Here is a 17,863-nt window from a genome sequence, read left to right as displayed (position 1 = left end):
TATCGGATGTTGACACGTATTCAAATATTCCTACGGATCAATTTTTTTAAGCTATTTGATGGATTTGTGTTCTAGACGACGTAATAATAAAGAGTCTGATCTCATGCTTCCGTTGGATCCGACTGTTTAATTTGTCCGTTGAACACTAGATTTTCAGTTCCGAGGTTTTTTATTTTGAGTACTAAAGCGAAATTGAACACTATGGTTGTGTTCTCCTCAAAAAACTAAGCGATTTACACTATGGATTTGTTTGATTTTGTGAAGAAAGATGGAGATAAAGGTTAGTTATGGAGGTTTAGGGTTTGAGAGGTAAAAGAAGAAGAATTATGTCGAATCCATTAGAAATTCTGTCGGATCCATTAATACATTGACACGTGGCTCGTTTTAAAGGTCCACAAATTCCAGCAGACAGTTGTTTGGTTTTAACAAGATTATCAAAGTGATAAAACCTTACTTTTACCAAAAACGCAGCGGATAAATGTTTTAAATCTTGTTAGTTTATAGTGTTTAAAACCAGTTTTATACATGCAAAACCCAAACCCGGATTCATATATGAAATACATACTATCAAACACATGCATGTCACTATAAGTTCATGCATGTTAAACTACCTTTCAAGTAAACCAAAACCGGGTGAAGAAAGAGTGATTGAAAGACAAGAACTTGAATATGGAAGCTCCTCAAGCTAGCATACCCCCAAGCCTCCGACAATACACCTTTGTTTAGCTAGGATTCACTTGAAAAACCAACTCCTCCTTGATGTTCTTCCTTGTGGCCGAAAATGGGAGAGAAAAGGAAGAGAGAAATGTTTTTTTTTACTTGCAAAAATGTTGTAAGAATGAATGAAAGAGAGTTAGGGAGTTAATGGAAGCACCATTCATGGCACTCACTCACATCCAATGCATGTCTCCACTAAAGAAAACATAATAATATAAAATAAAAGGTGTAAGAGAGTAGGGGGGGGGGGGGGCGGGGGGCGGCCACCCTCTCACCCATTTCAAATTTTATATATTTTTTTCTTTAAATAAGTTTTATATCATAAAACTCACATTGTGTTATTTCCCAAAATAAATATAACACAATATAGGTAATATGTTTGGTAACCATTATTCACATATTGTTATTTAACCATCTTAAATAATACTATGGAATGCTCTCTCTCAAAGTATAAATCATCCATATGATTTATTTATTTCACAAGTACAATGTATTTAGAAACCCATTTCCAAATAACTCAAGTATTAATATTTGTTTGTTATGATCATATCATATATAACAAATATTATTGGTGTGTGTCTAGCTTGTTATTGGGTATGACCCGACTTGGATCATAACGTACTAGCCACATCAATAATAATATGTGTCTTGGACAGACCGAGTCCAACAACAGTGTTGAAATTCCATCGGATCTGATAGAAAATAGAAATGACTATTTTGGTATTTTTTTCAAAAGCGTGACTAAAATTAGAAAGTGTTAAGTAAAAAATGGCTGAGGGGAATTTTCCCATCCTATATATAGTTTGTACTGCATGAAGTTGTAGTACAGTTGACAACATGATCCACGTACGTACGTAGTGTACTATCAATGCTAACTCCAACTTATTATCATTATTCATTATCCTGTTACATGCGCTGCTGCACACATAAGCTAATGGCGTCCGTCACCACAATCGCTCCCCATCTAACCTGCGCCTTTGTTATCGCCCCAGGTTTTTCCACATGTTACCCTTATAACTACACTATTAACTGTTAATTATTTATATTTGAATCTATTGCAGAATTTGGTAGATTATCACATACCTTGAACCAGTCACATAGGCAGGTAAGTTGTCCCTGGTCAAATTTTTCGTTTATAATCTCAACAATTTTTAGGTATTACATAAAATGAAGTTAGGTTATATGATGTTCCACAATTAAATGTCATCATATCCTTGTGTTGTAATGGCAAATGGCAATATTCACTCAAAAATGCCCTTTCAAATTTAAATAGATTTGTTATTTTTGTTTACTTTTGTTTGAAGAAACTAAATATGTTATGTAGAGAACGAGTACTAGAAAATCTGTTTATGGGACAATATCAGCAAGCATTGATTTGAAGCCACCTCCTTATGCATTGGTATGGATTTTTTTTTATTTTTTTGTAATTCTAGGTGGTTTAAGAGACCCCTTTGTATATGTAAGTGGTTTATTTATTTTTTTTTTGTGAAACTAGATAACTCGCAAGGGAGGGGGGGGGGGTTGCGAGTTTAACCACAAATTATAAACTCGCAATGGGGGGCGGCGATAAAAAAAAATCTGACAAAACTTTTAAACTCGCAAGAGGGGGCAGCGTGGTTTGAATACATCAAATCACTTTCCGTAACTACCCATGCTTTTATTCCATGCATATTTTAGAGTAGGAATCTTATAACTCATTCACAAATCATATGTTTTTTATTCCCTCCATATGTTTTATATATCAAATCATTCCCCACGTTGATGCTGAATGAAATATAGGTCCACTCAAGAAAAGCATAGTCAGTGGCGGAGCCACATAGTGCCCACCAGGTTCGGTCGTCTTTTTTGATTTTATATATAACATATGTATCGAATTAACGAGTGAAACTAGTATCATTTTAAAAAATTCGAACCCATTAATTATTAAAAAAATTAGTAATTAATATTTTTTTTATAAAATCTAAAAAGTTTTAAAATAACTATAAAATTACTAATAAACATTATAAATGAACCGGTAATAACTGATATATATATATATATATTATTAAAAAAACCTAAAATTATTCATAAATGGACCAATAATAACCAGTTAACTTTTTTAAACATAATACCTAAATAAAATTTAAATTAAAGTTGCGATTGAAAAGGTGTCTTTTTTAAAGTCGTGATTGAATATGTTATGTGATTGAATATGTTATGAGTCGTTTTCAAAACATGAAAACGCGTAGAGAACTATTATAATATATAATATATTTTTAATATAATTTGACTTTGTATTTATTGATTGTTGATGACGTGCTTTTGTTATGATAGTGATATTGCATTTTATCTATCTGACCGACCTGATCGACCTATTCAGGTCCGAAAATTTGGCGTTGGAAAAAATCGAGCACTAAAAAATCCCAAACCCATAGGAAAAAAATGTCTAGCTGCGACAATGGATGTAGTGTAGTGATATGTTATGTTGGTGAACTTATTTAAAGCATATAATGGATTCTTGTGTGCTTATAACAGTAAAAGAGGAAACAAAAGATGTTTTTATTTTTATTTTTGTAAAAATTACGTATAAAAGCTTTAGGAGAACCCGTGGCCACATCTTTTTTTTTTCAATAATCTCATCATAAGAATCTTTGCTGAGAAAGATCTAATGTATCAAACATATGCTATATTAAAACACATACAGGGATAAAAATATAGGTAATTTCTAAAAGTGATTTGATGTATTCAAACTTTGCTCCCCCCCTCCTCTTGTGAGTTATCTAGTTTTACAAAAAAAAAAACTACAAATACAAATGGGTCTCTTAAACTACCTAGAATTAAAAAAAAAAATCATTGGTATGAGTTCCAAAACTGTACTATATATAAGTCACATAGTTTTATTATTTGGAAAAATGACCAAAATAGACGTTTTGACCACCCAAATTCCAAGACTAGCCTCCCTTTCTCGAAAATACCCAAAATGCCCATCCAAGAACAATCGGTTCGACTAGGTTAAAACCTGCCATCCACCAGATTATGGGACCATCAAGATCGATCTAGCCACTTGTCCTAATAAAAAAGGCAGGTCTGACCGAATTTTAAAAAAAACGATGATTTTTAACTATTTGTAACAAGACATATGGACATCCAAAAACAGTCGGCCCAATGAATTTCAAAGAACTTATGCCGGACCGACAGTTTATGGACCCGCCTTTTTTATTAGGACACGTGGCTAGATCTTGATGGTTCCGTAATCCGGTGGATGGCAGGTTTTAAAGGGTGGACCGACTGTTCTTGGATGGCCATTTTGGGTATTTTTGAGAAAGGGGGGCTAGTCTTGGAATGTGGGTGATTAAAATGACTATTTTGGTCAGTTTCCCTTATTATTTTTTAATGCGTGTATTCTGTTTTGTGTTGCATGTATGGTAGGATGCTCTATAACCACATATGAGCAAAGACACATTGGAATATCATTGGGGAAAACATCACAGAGGTTATGTCAACAACCTAAACAAGCAAATTGAGGGAACTGAATTACATAAACTGTCATTAGAAAACATAATATTAGCTTCATATACTAAAGGTGATACTCTTCCCGCCTTCAACAACGCTGCACAGGTTTGGAACCATGAGTTTTTTTGGGAATCTATGAAACCTGGTGGTGGTGGAAAACCGACCGGAGAACTTTTAGAATTAATAAACAAAGATTTCGGTTCATTTGAAGGCTTCATTAACGAGTTTAAGCAAGCTGCTGCTACTCAGTTTGGTTCGGGTTGGGCTTGGCTTGTATGTAAGTGTTTGTTCCACCAGATGATAACCGAAAATCTGAAATAAGTTTGACCCTTTTTTGGATCTTAATTTATCTGTAGATAACACATCCGCCTCAGAAGAGGACAAGAAGCTTGTTGTGATTAAGAGCTCAAATGCAATTAATCCTCTTGTGTTGGAGTACCATGTGAGTATTTGGTTATGTTTATTTTAAATGAATTCTTAATTCTTGTGTTAACCAGTGTAGCAATGGATGAAATAGTTTTCGGCGTTATAATTCTTGTGTATAAATATGGGAGGGAATCACATCTAACATGAACCCTAAGGTCCACTGGGCTACTTACAATGACGACGGTAATCTTAACTATTGTGTAACGTATAATTCTAACAAGCGGTTTCTTTTTCTTTGAATTTGCAGCCACTTCTCACCATAGATGTCTGGGAGGTAACATTTCTTCACTTACATTTTCCTCAATATATACACTATATATGTCCATGACGCATTCACCAACTTCAATTTGAGTCTGAACTGTGATTGCAGCATGCATACTACCTGGATTTTAAGCCAAGAACTTCCTACTTTCATACAGAAGCATTTATGCATACATACATGCACACAATGGCTGATCTATGCAAAAAACACTACGTACTTCGAGAACACAGAACAAAATGAACCGCTAATTTTTCAATATTTAAAAACTTAAATAATAGAAAATAGTAAATGAACAGTTTCTCATTAAATTCAAACAAAAAAAAGTACCAAAATTATATTAAGTGTGTGCATGAGTTGGTTAACGGTAGAAAATTATAAAACATATGAACAGTTTAGTTTGATGGACTTTTCACATAACCTACACGTGTGTATGCAAGAAGCGCAAAGTTTTATAACCAAAGAAATGGAGCATTACCGTTAAGAAAATGAACCATTGATCAAAAAGTTAGACAATTTTGCTTTGTTCGGTTTGTTCTCTGATATTTAACGTTCCCAATGATCCCCACCCTATATATGTTGGGGGTATTCAACTGAGTGCTAAAATCACTTTTAATTGATAAGGTGATTCTGATTGTGACGCCTAAATAATAAGTACGTTTTGCTAATAGGTTTCGTATCTGCCATACAAAAATGACCATTTAAGAAATATTAAGATAATTAGCATCCCACATTTTCATTGTCAATAATAATTCTAGCATAATATAATTGTTAGAATTAAATAAGCTAGAATTTACTTTAAAGCTTCATTAACAAATTGATAAGAGATTTTCAGCATCAAATTATAATCAGTTGTAAAGTGCATGTCCAAACACCCTCTAATGCTTGATTAATGTCACACTAATGGTATTAAATTTATTGTCGGTTACAGAACCTCAGGTCCGATTATATATCAACTTTCCTCGATAAGCTTGTATCATGGGAGACGGTGAGTTCCAGGCTTGAAGCAGAATTGATGCAATTGATGCAATGCATAAAAACGTCACGATAAAACCCAAGAACGGGGCTGAGGATTTAATTTCCAGATGATGAATGTTTGATTTTGGTGTTACGCAACTGTTGTTTTGTATCAAGCTTGAATGACAATTTCGGTCAACACTAAATAATTGTATTTGTATTTGTTTCTTCAGTCACTTGGGTCAAAATACTAACTTGTTTCTAATGCTTATAGACTAAGAGCCCGTTCGTTTCACGGACTTTTTTTTAAAGGATTTGGAATTGGAATGGAATGTTTGAGAATCCCTTTCATGTGTTTGGTTGGTTAATATGTATTGAAATTGGAATCTTCTTCATTTTCGTTTTTTTTTTTTTGAAGAATGAGGACAACGAAGGAAACGTTTTAGTTTTTTTACATTTTACGTTTTTTATTTATATTTTGAGTTATGATTTTTTTTATTAATTTTTTTGAATTTTTTTTGAAGTGGTTTTTATTTTTCATAACAATCCTTTCAAATAGGTGGGATTTTGAAATCCCATGAAATGTGAGATTTGATGAGATTTAGTTTCCATTCCCATTCTTTCATTTAATGAAACGAACATATCAATTCATGGGATTTAAAATCTCATTCTTTAGAATTCCTTCCAAATCCTTGAAACGAACAGAACATAAGAGTTTGATTATTTCCCCTGCTAGGCAACTCGCTTTCTAACTTTACACTTTTAGCCCCAAACTTTAATTCTCCGCAACTTTTCTTGAAACTAAAACATTTCAAGTTAAATCCTTTTTTATTAATAACCGTTTTTTTTATTAAATTGATATACTTGATTTATTATACATACTATTAAAATACAAGTGCAGTACCCTTATTAGCTATTGTGTTTATGTTACTGTAGCTTCTTTAAACATTTTATTCGTTGAGTTTTCATTTGGCATTGAATTTTGGGATTGACAGTAATCTGCATTAGAATGAGTTCATCATATCATTGACCTCCATTTTGACAGCTTCAATCAAGAGCAGCATAATCCAAGTTCACTTTGACTTTTATCAACCTCTCCAAATTAGTCATCATATGAACTCAGCCTTCGAGCAATTGACTTCCGTTATGACCAGTCACATAACGGCTCCATTCTAACCTTTTGTAATCCACCCAGAAAACACGCTGCGGGTCTTTATTGATTGTACTCCGGCTATTGACAATGCACTAAGCTTTCGCAAAATTTGAGCAATTATTCAGTTGACTTTCATCGACCCACTTTACTAATCTCCAAAAATCAATCAATACATCATTAAAATTTTGACTTTAAATTTTGAACACTCCAATTAGACCGCATTAACCTTCCTGCTCCATCTCAAACAGTCCCCACGACCCATTTGACTGGATTAAAAAAAGCCTCAATTTGAGAATAAAAAAGTTTGACCTGAAAAGGTTTCCATTCAAATGGTCAAAGGCCAAAATGACCAAACCGAAGAAGACTCGTGATTGACTCAAACCCATAAAAAAAATATTCGCGGTCCCAATCCACACTGACCAATTAACGCCAAGCCTCAACACACCAACGTTTATCTTGAAACATTCCAAGGATTTTTTCCTGCCAGATGAAGTAAACCGTTGAACCAATACATAGTCATTAAATGATACTTCCAATTGATTTATTCTTTGGCTAAGGGCTTATATGATGAATGAGCAACATTCAAAATAATAAGTGGTTATGGCTATCCAGTTGAGATTTACAAAATGCCAACTTATATTATCTCTTGCTTTGAGTTAATAAACTACTTTTACATTTTGTAGCGTTCGAACCAAATTTTGTCACAAATGAGTTTAAAAAACTCCAAGATGAATAGCCATATAGAATCTATATATGGATGACTCTATCCCTTTAAACTAATTGTAATGCTTAATATATGTATATTGGTCAAGTAATTTATTGAATTACAAAATCAGGATTACAGAAACGAATGCCATACAACAAAAAGTTAATAGTACGAATCAATATTTTATTTTATCGGTGTCAATTAACCCATGAAAAATAATATAGCAAGGTAATAACATTTAATCTTGTCTTTTAAATGGAGAAAATCACAAATATGGCCGTTTGTTGATATATAATAATTTTTAATTACCTGATTACTTTAATTTCAGAAATTCATACAAATAAAAATGAGAATTATTGTGTATGGTGGTACAATTCTTTCACTATTATGCCATTATTCTAAAACCATAGCCTTAATTACTCAAAAGACTGATGCATTCTACATTTACAAACTTGCATAAATCAACTAAAACAATGCATTTAGTGATATATAACATTAAGACTGATACATTCAGTTAATTAACTTACACTGACTGTTTGAACATCAGTTGGAGTCGATCAATTGCTTCAACAATGATTGCCAGAAAGAATATGGATCGCAAATTAGTACACCATTGATATATGCCTACACGAAATGTCATCAATGTTACTCTACAACCACTTCCAAAATTCAAATCAAAATAAGACCATTAATTAAAAATTAATAGAAGAATACCAGTAATAATACTTGTTTGCGATTGAAATCATTCCTTGAGTTCATGAGGAGATTGATCATTTTGTGAGTGCTTAATGTAGAAGGAGGCCGTGTTTGTTGAGATTTCTAACAAGGATGTAAAACCATACGACTCAAGCCGCCACCTCGACCCAACAATAAACAGACCTTTCAGTTGAAAAATGCTCTGTGGAAGATGCCTTATACCTGCATCTTTTATATTTAACTCTTCCAAACTTTTCAAGCATCCAAATTCCTCAGGCAATTTCTCAACTAGAACACAATTGTTGAGATCTAAATGCACTAAACTTTTCATCATACAGATGCTATCTGGAATATCTCGTAAGGATAAACAACCCCTTAGGTGTAGCTCCTCTAAACACTCTAATCTGCCAAGGTCCTTTGGTAACTGCTCAAGAGCCAGCAAGATTTAAGATTAAGATATTTCAGATGTTTCAACATACAAATGTTATCCGGAAGATGCTTAATCTCTTTCATGCATAAAGTTAGCTCCTCTAAACTTTCTAACTGGTACAAATCTTTGGGCGCCTCTGGAATACCACCTTCCAGTGTAAGCTTTCTTAAATGCTGTAAACCACAAATACTTGCTGAAAAAGAATCAAGGTTTGTGCAAGCACATAGACCAAAAGATATGAGCTTCTCAAGATTTCCAGTGGATGAGTATTCAGGTTCATCATAAAAACATTTAAACTGAAATTTTGGCAAATTATTGTTAAGATGCAGTGGGCATGTATCTAATGACTCCGCAATTAGATGTAACATAGCAGCGGAATCAGGACCATACTTTTTTTCAACCATAAAATACTCAAACCTTGAGCATCCACTTAAATTTAAGTAGACAAGCCTTTCTAGACATCCCATGGGAGCGTGAACTTCATGAAGATAATAACATTTTTCAAGTTTTAAGTTCTCAAGATTTGGAGTGCGTCCTAGGGTAAGGTTATTCACCTTAGAGCTACTTAGGTTGAGTGATTCGAGCTTCCAACAATTAACGGGCATGTGGAGTTCTACAAAGTCATTACATCCTCCAAGATCTAAGGTCTTGATATTTGGAGTGAGCCCAACGTTAAGGTTACTTAGCTTAGAACCACTTAGGTTGAGAAATTTTAGCTTTGGACATTCAATGGGCATATGGAGTTCTACAAAGTCTTTACATCCTCCAAGATCTAATATTTTGATATTTGGAGTGAGCCCAATGTTAAGGTTACTCAGCTTAGAACCACTTAGGTTGAGAAATTTTAGCTTTGGACATTCAATGGGCATATGGAGTTCTACAAAGTCTTTACATCCTCGGATCTAATATTTCGATATTTGGAGTGAGTCCAAGGTCCAAGTTACTCACCTTAGAACAACTTAGATTGAGCAATATGAGCTCTGAACATTCAACGGGCATGTGGAGTTCTACAAAGTCCTTACATCCTCCAAGATCGAATCTCTTCATATTTGGAGTGAGCCCAAGGTTAAGGGCACTCACCTTAGAAGAATTGAGGTTGATGTTTTTGAGATTTTGGCATTTAAAGGGCATGTGGAGTTCTAAAAAGTCATTACATCCTCGAAGGTGTAATGTGTTGAGATTTGGAGTTATCCCAAGGTAAAGGGTTCTCAACATAGAACCATCAAGGTAAAGAAATTTTAGCTTGGGACATTCAACAGGCATGTGGAGTTCTACAAAGTCACAACAGTTTTGAACATATAACGTCTCAAGATTTGGTATCAACATGAGGTTAAGGGCTCGAACCTTAGAAGAATTGAGGTTGATGTATTTGAGATTTCGACACTCAACAGACATGTGGAGTTCTGCAAACTCATTACATTCACCAAGGTCTAAGGTTTCAAGATGTGGAGTCATCCCAAGGTTAAAGGTACTCAACATAGAACCACTGAGGTTAAGAAATTTCATTTTGTGGCATTCAACGGGTATGTAGAGTTCTACAAAGTGATAACAGTTTTGAGCCCATAAAGTCTCGAGATTTGGAATTAGCGCAAGGTTAATGGTTCGGACCTTAGAAGAATTGAGATTAATGTATTTAAGATTTCGACACTCAAAAGACATGCTGAGTTCTACAAATTTATTACATCCTCGAAGGTCTAATGTCTCGAGATGTGGAGTCATACCAATATTAAGGGTACTCAACATAGAACCATCAAAGCAAAGAAATTTCAGCTTGGGGCATTCAACAGGCATGTTGAGTTTTACAAAGTCACAACAATTTTGAACCCATAATGTCTCAAGATTTGGAATCAACGGAAGATTAAGGGTTTGAACCTTAGAAGAATTGAGATTGATGTGTTTGAGTTCGTAACTCAATAGGCATCTGAAGTTCTACAAATCCATTACATCCTCCAAGGTCTAATGTCTCGATATGTGGAGTAAACTCAAGGTTAAGCGTACTCAACACAGAACCATCAAGATAAAGAGATTTCAGTTTGGGACACTCAATAGGTATGTGGAGTTCAACAAAGTTGCAACAGTTTTGAATGTGTAACGTCTCAAGATTTGACATCAGCCCAAGGTTAAGGGTTCGGACCTTAGAAAAATTGATGTTAATGTATTTGAGATTTCGACATTCAACAAACAAGTGTAGTTCTACAAAGGCATTACATTCTTCAAGGTCTAATGTCTCGAGATTCGGAGTCATCCCAAGGTTAAGGGTACTCAACATAGACCCACCAAGGTAAAGAGAATTCAGCCTAGGACACTCAACAGGTATGTGGAGTTCTACAAAGTCGCAACAGTTTTGAACCCATAGCGTCTCGAGATTTGGAATCAGCCCAAGGTTAAGGGTTCGGACCTTAGAAAAATTGAGGTTAATGTATTTGAGATTTCGACATTCAACGAACAAGTGGAGTTCTACAAAGGCATTACATTCTTCAAGGTCTAATGTCTCGAGATTCGGAGTCATCCCAAGGTTAAGGGTACTCAACAAAGAACCACCGAGGTAAAGAGATTTCATCTTGGGACATTCAACAGGCATGTGAATTTCTACTAAGTCACAACATTTTTGAGCCCATAAGGTCTCAAGATTTGGAATCAGTTCAAGGTTAAGGGTTCGGAGCTTACAAGCATTTAGGTTAATGTATTTGAGATTTCGATACTCAATGGGTATTTGAAGTTCGACAAAGTTGTCACATCCTCGTAGATCTAATGTCTCGAGATGTGGAGTCCATCCAAGGTTCATGGTACTCAACGTAGAACCACCTGGGTAAAGAGATTCCAACTTTGTACGTTCAACAGACATGTTGAGTTCTACAAAGTTCCTGCATCTTTTAAGATGTAATGTTCGGAGATTTGGAGTTATCTCAAGGTGAAAGGTTCTCAAGTCTGAATAACTGAGGTTAAGGAACTTAAGCTTATTAAGAACCTGAAATTAGAAAAAAAAATGGAAGAATATTAATGTAATGATAAAATTTGGTATAGTAATGCATAATGCAAAACCTTGATTTATTGTACCTTTCTTTCTTCCCCTTCCCACAATTGAGAGAATATGCTCCGTTCCATTTCGAGGTCAACAAGCGTATTTGCTTGAAATGTTTTAGGTAAGCACGAGAAACAATAATTAGACCAATGGAGAGATTGTAGAGTATTTGGTAAGTACTGGTCAATTTGATTAGGTTCTGATTGGATAAATTCTTCAAATACCATCAAGGAACCTAAGTTTCTTCATCTTTCTAAGGCCTTTCATAATTATAGCGGGATGGAGATCCGTATTCGTCAGTTTTATACTTCTTGTTGCTTCAGTACCCTGTGAATAAAATCAATGCTGACATTTACATTTTTGTCATTACTAATAAATATGTGTTACTTTTCCACCTTACAAGGAAACTTAAACCTTACCAAGTCATTAACCAATATATCTTCAATTTCCTCTTTAATCCATAGTCTAGTATGTTTGTTAGGCTCTTCAGGGTGCAAACGACGAACAACATTCCTTCCCATCTCTTCTATATGGTCATGCATGAGCAACTTGTCATCATCAGATATAGTTATCAAACATTTTTGCTCAAGAACTTTCAAACCAATTTGAGCACAAAATCCACAACTTTCAAGTACTCTAATTGCTTTATCCTTCTTTCCACCTTTCAGTATGCATGCAACCTCTAGGAATATTTCTTTCTGATCATCCTCTAGCCCATTATAGCTTAGTTCAAGTATTTCCAAAGTTTCCTTTAATGGAATTGTTTTTAGTCTTTCAATGGCATCTACCCAATATTGCTTTGTTCTACCACAAAGAAATGAACCCAAAACTTTGATTGTTAAGGGAAGACCAGCAGCATAATGTACAACCACTCTTGATAACTCTTCATACCCTTGAACCGGAATCTCTTTGCTAAAAGCGTACCTACTGAAAAGGCAAATTGCTTCCTCACGTGTTAACAAACTGATATCATGAATAAAGTTCACTCGGTGTGCTACCAACACTTGCTCATCTCTTGTTGTGGTGATAATTCTACTTCCAGGCTTGAACCAATTTGGGTTACCTGCTAACGCCTCAAGCTGGCCTATGCTATCCACATCATCTAGAACAACAAGAACCTTTCTACTTCCCATCATTTTTTTCATCTTATTTTTCCCTTCAGAAACACTTTTTACAACGATGTTTTGATCATTAACACATCTGAAAGGACCTGTTTTTGCAGTTCCTTCAACCCAGATAAAGAGCCTCTTGAAACTTCTCGGACATTCTCAACAAAGCTTACACCTTCAAACCAAATGGATATATGATCAAAAACAGCGCTGGCCAAAGTCGTCTTTCCACCACCTCCCATCCCCTTGATACCTATCATCCGAACATCATCAATGCCAATTTCTAAAGACGAAATCACATTCTTTACCCTGGTCTCCATGCCTACTAAGTTCTCATCAACGCTCCAATTTATGTAACTTAGCTTTAGTGAAATGTCAATAACGATTTTTTGGATGAATTTTGCTTCATGTCTGTGTGTTTAAGAATATTCAATTAGATTACTCAAATCCCACATGAATAGATAAATTCAAATCTCTAACATACAGTTAAGTTTTGAGTTAAACTTTATAAAATAAAAACGAGATGAAGGAATTACCCATCAGCAGTGCTTTTCAACTCCCACCCAGCAAGACTGGCTGCGTCTTTTAGAGCATCTCTCCATCTCCTAACAGCCTCTTTCTCTACATGCTTTTCAAAGGCTTCTCCAACTACCCCACTTTGGTTGCGGACTTCCGTGGGCTCCACATCATAGAAGACAGGGTAAGCAGTCTGATCGGTAGCATTGTGGCACTCCATAATCTTTACGAGCTCATCTAAGCACCACGATGAAGATGCATAGTTCTTGGAGAATACAATGATGTGAAATCTCGACTCTTCAATGGATCTCATGAGCTGATTATTGATCCTTTTCCCTTTCTCAATTCTCTCATCATCTTTGTAGGTGGAAACGCCTCTATTGTGAAGAGCATGATAAAGATGATCAACAAAGTTCCTACGGGTGTCTTCGCCTCTAAAACTCAAAAACACATCATACTTGTAGCTCTTTTGAACGGATGAAATTGAAGCAGATGCCATTGAATGTATGCTTCAAGAATCTAATAAAATGAAAGCTTTATTAACTATGGGAAGTTTATATGAACTGATTAGAGACAAATCTACAAGACGACAAGGGTGTAGTATTAATATAATTTATAATCAGCTGAGGAGAAAAAATTCTTATTTGCATAATAAAATATAAAGGCCAGAAAGACAAAGAGTTAACCTTTAGAATATTGATTACACGTGATGACCATTTACCAATGTAAAAAAATGATTTACTTAATTTATTAATTACTTTACTAAAAATTATTTACAATATATATTCAATTAGCCGGCTTTTTCAGTGGTTTTGAAAAATAGAACAATTCAGATTACTTAGCTACCAATTAAGGGAGATTTAATCATTTGCATACAGATCATAATATAATTTCAGTACTATCTTCATAAAGCATACGAGTCAACAGAAAAACGTTTTATTTCGGTCGCGGCATCCATGATGCGTGAATACCACACATTTAATTGTTAAAAACACTACGGGTAAATCTTACTTACAAACACAAGATACAAAATAATACAGTTACAGTCTCTAATGAAAAACCGTTTCTACACAAACAGGTTCAAATTCCTCTCTCGTTGAGAATGTGATACAACGAGATGAATGACCAATTGCCACTACGAATTTTAATTACAAGAAGTATTATAAGTTATAACATCAGTTAAAAGGTGCGTGCGTACACCTAAACCCGACTAAGATGTCCTGTGCAAGTAGCAGGTTACATACTCGCTGGGCATTTTATCGAACAGTTGGAATGCATCATCTTTATAAAGCTGATTCTAATTTGTATAATTTAAACAATATTGCAAAAGCTCATGAGTGAGCTGAATTAATTAAGAATACCCATGTGATTCTGAGAAACAAGGTTTATACAAATTCAAAAGGCATGATATTAGCATAAACAGTTGGCAATACCCACATAAAGTTCAATTCAATAATTGAAAAGGATAGAAAGAACTCCCTAACTAATTATAATTAGTTAAAATAAGAAAGAATCTAACCTTATGATTGATGTAATTAAGAACCAACTGAAATTTTGTAAATAGAAGAGAGATGCTACTTGGAGAGATGAAAGAGGGAAAAAGTAAAGAGTGGTTGTGTTGTTGGCAGTGTGTCGGCTAGAAGATCAGTAGTCGGTCCTAATCGGGCATTATCGGACCTTAAGAACTTGTGTTCAAGAGTCTAGTTAAAGGAAGGAAAGGAAAGAAAAGGAACGGAAAGGAAGAAAAAGATTTTGTATTTGGCTGAGCGCGGTTCGGTTCGATTCGGTTTGGTTCGGTTATTTAGGTGAAACCCAAACCGATACCGAAATAATTAGTTATTTGAATATGCAAACCGTTCGGTTTTCTGGTTTCGGTTTTCGGGTTTTCGGTTAATTTCGGTTTCACTTTGGTTATTTTCGGTTTTTTTTCAATTATGTGTTGACATTGCAAAAAAAATTAAAAAATAAAAAATGCATATTTTAAACTTGTATAAGAACGTGCTAGAGTACCACAGTCCACATATATTGAATTCAATAAACAAAAATAGGCACGTATTACGTGGAACAATACGAATAAAAAGTTACTAAATAGAGTTTAAAAATTAAAAAGCATTAAAAGTTTTGTCCCGATCTTCATTCATCATCTTATTTATTTATTTTAAAAGTTTAGTCCATTCCTCATCATCTTGATAATCTCTATCATCCCTAATCGGTTCGGTTCGGTTTTTAAAAATGGATAACCGAATCGAAACCAAAATTTCGGTTTTTCAAAAAAACAAAAAATTAACCTTCGGTTAATGCTTCGTTTCGGTTTTTTCGATGCGGTTTTTTCGGTTAATTCGGTTTCGATTCGGTTAATTGGTTTTCTGCTCACCCCTAGTGTTCCCGAGTTTCATTAAAGGAAGGGAAAAAAAAGGAAAGGAAAGGAAAGATAAGGCAAATAAAGGGTAAAATGGGTGAGTTTGTTTTCTTTCCAAATTGGAAAGAATTGAATGGAAAGGAAAAGAAACGAAAGGAGTTAGGGAAATGGAAGTGAAAAGAAAAGAAAGGAAATGATTCCTTCCTTTCTCTCCTTAATTTAACTTGGGAACGCAGTGATGGAAAGGAAAGGAAAGGAAAGGGGGAGAAAGAAAGAGAGGGTGGTGTTACTGAGTTTTTTTAAGGAAAGACAGGGAATGAAAGCAGATGATAGTGTGTTTCAGAGTTTCATTAAAGGGGAGAAAAAAAAGGAAAGAGCGTGAAATATTGAGAGAAAGAAGACTAAATTGTTTCTTTCCAAAATGGAAGGAATTGGATGGAAAAGAAAGGAAAAGAAAATAAAGGGTAAGAAAGGAAAAGGGAGAGAAAGGAAAGGAATGAAAATGGTTTCTTTTCCTTTCCATTATTTCGTTAAGTAAACACGGGAACACAGCGTAAAAGTAATGAAAAGTTTTTTAAATTTTACCTAACAAAATATCCTTTCAAGTTACTAAGGGCGCGTTCGTTTCACAGAATTCATAGGAATTCAAAAGAATTGGAATTAAAATCCTATTACATGGCGTGTTCGTTTCGTTAGAATTGGAATCTTAATCCATTTTGGTGTGTTCGGTTGTCAAGGAATTGGAATTAGAATTAGAATTCAATTCCTTCAAATTCTTTTAAATAAATGGATTCTAAATCCTTCCAAAATGTGGAGGATTTCAAGTGAATTCGTTGGAATCTTTTCTCGAGTTTTTTTTTTTACGAGAACAATGAATAAAATATTTTAGTTTTTTTTTTTAACTTTTTTTTTGTTTTTGGTTTATATTTTGAGTTATGAATTTTTTATTATTATTTTTGAATATTTTTTGAGGGATTTTTTATTTTAATAGAAAAACCCTAAAAATTCAAAAAATAAAATAAAATAAAAAAATTCATAACGCAAAACATAAATAAAAAACAAAAATTCTAAAATAATTAAAAAGTTTTCCCCGTTATCCTCGTTAAGAAAAAAAAACGATTTTAATTCATTTGTCAAACGAACATATTATAAATATTTATATTGTCCCTATGAATACTAGATGCTTATACTATTCTCTTGATGAGCCTATACTCTTATAATAAATTATTATAAAAAATGGCTTGAAAAATTAATATACGCAGATGGTACATTGAACACACGAAATAGGCATTACGCAATAACTTAACATCCCACAAACACAAGCGTCTCGCAAATATACATTTTTGCAAGATGATACGTTTATGCAAGATGGCATGTTTGTTGGAAAATGAAATATAGTGAATGAAGATTAATTAGAATAATTAATATTAAACTCTTCATTTAGTCACGAAACTCTTGAGTAGAGCCTTTTGATTACAATTGATTAGTTTTTATTAGACTATTAAATTTCTAATTAAGTGATATTTTACTCACCCTTAACTCTTATATATATATAATAGGCTATGTGCCTTATTTGAAAGGAACTAGAAAAAATACAAGTTAGAAAATTCAATGAAAAATGCATGCATGCAAGAAGAGTTATTGGTGAAGAAATCTTTAAAGACTCATATGTTGGAAAACTATAGAGATGAGTTTCCAAACCTATAAAGATGAGTTTCTCTATTTGATTCATTTACTTCTTTATTCTATTATTTTTTCCATAAGTTCTAACACTACACTTTAATTACCCCGATGTAACCTCGGGCACGTGGACATCTCCGGCAGTACTAACTGCTTCGGTTGTTGTACCCTAGGAGACAGACGCATTGTCTTATGTAGAGGCGCGGAATCTGTTTTAAAGGAAGCGTGTTGAACACGTGCCTCAGCCTCAACCGTCAACTTTTGTTTCATTCATTCTTGCAGCCAAAGAGACTACTAAAAGTTGTTGATGTGGTAAAAGTTGGAAACTTTATTTTTTTTTA

The 17,863-nt window shown here is 34.1% G+C and overlaps 1 protein-coding gene and 1 pseudogene across 2 annotated transcripts in view; one reads left to right on the top strand and one right to left on the bottom strand.

The window, feature by feature from the left end:
* Positions 1-1,630: 1,630 nt before the first annotated feature.
* LOC143600168 (superoxide dismutase [Fe], chloroplastic-like) overlaps positions 1,631-17,863 on the top strand; it is a 36,817-nt gene continuing 20,584 nt past the window's right edge. Inside the window, exons 1-2 of the mRNA XM_077077931.1 lie at positions 1,631-1,709; positions 1,779-1,822. Coding sequence (XP_076934046.1) covers positions 1,652-1,709; positions 1,779-1,822 — 102 coding nt within the window. The 5' untranslated portion in view covers positions 1,631-1,651. The remainder of the gene's footprint in view (positions 1,710-1,778; positions 1,823-17,863) is intronic.
* LOC143600170 (uncharacterized) lies at positions 8,453-14,187 on the bottom strand (annotated as a pseudogene). The gene is made up of 6 exons (XR_013147426.1): positions 13,504-14,187; positions 12,278-13,378; positions 11,894-12,185; positions 10,842-11,804; positions 9,917-10,444; positions 8,453-9,654 (listed from the first exon to the last, which is right to left on the bottom strand). The product of XR_013147426.1 is annotated as an uncharacterized LOC143600170 (transcript).

The sequence above is a fragment of the Bidens hawaiensis genome, unplaced genomic scaffold (genome assembly GCF_021521415.1).
Source record: "Bidens hawaiensis isolate Kalapana, Puna unplaced genomic scaffold, B.hawaiensis_p1.1 tig00053595_1, whole genome shotgun sequence".
Taxonomy (NCBI): Eukaryota; Viridiplantae; Streptophyta; class Magnoliopsida; order Asterales; family Asteraceae; genus Bidens; species Bidens hawaiensis.
The sequence above is the reverse complement of the archived record's forward strand: the minus strand, read 5'-3'. Positions and strand labels throughout refer to the sequence as shown.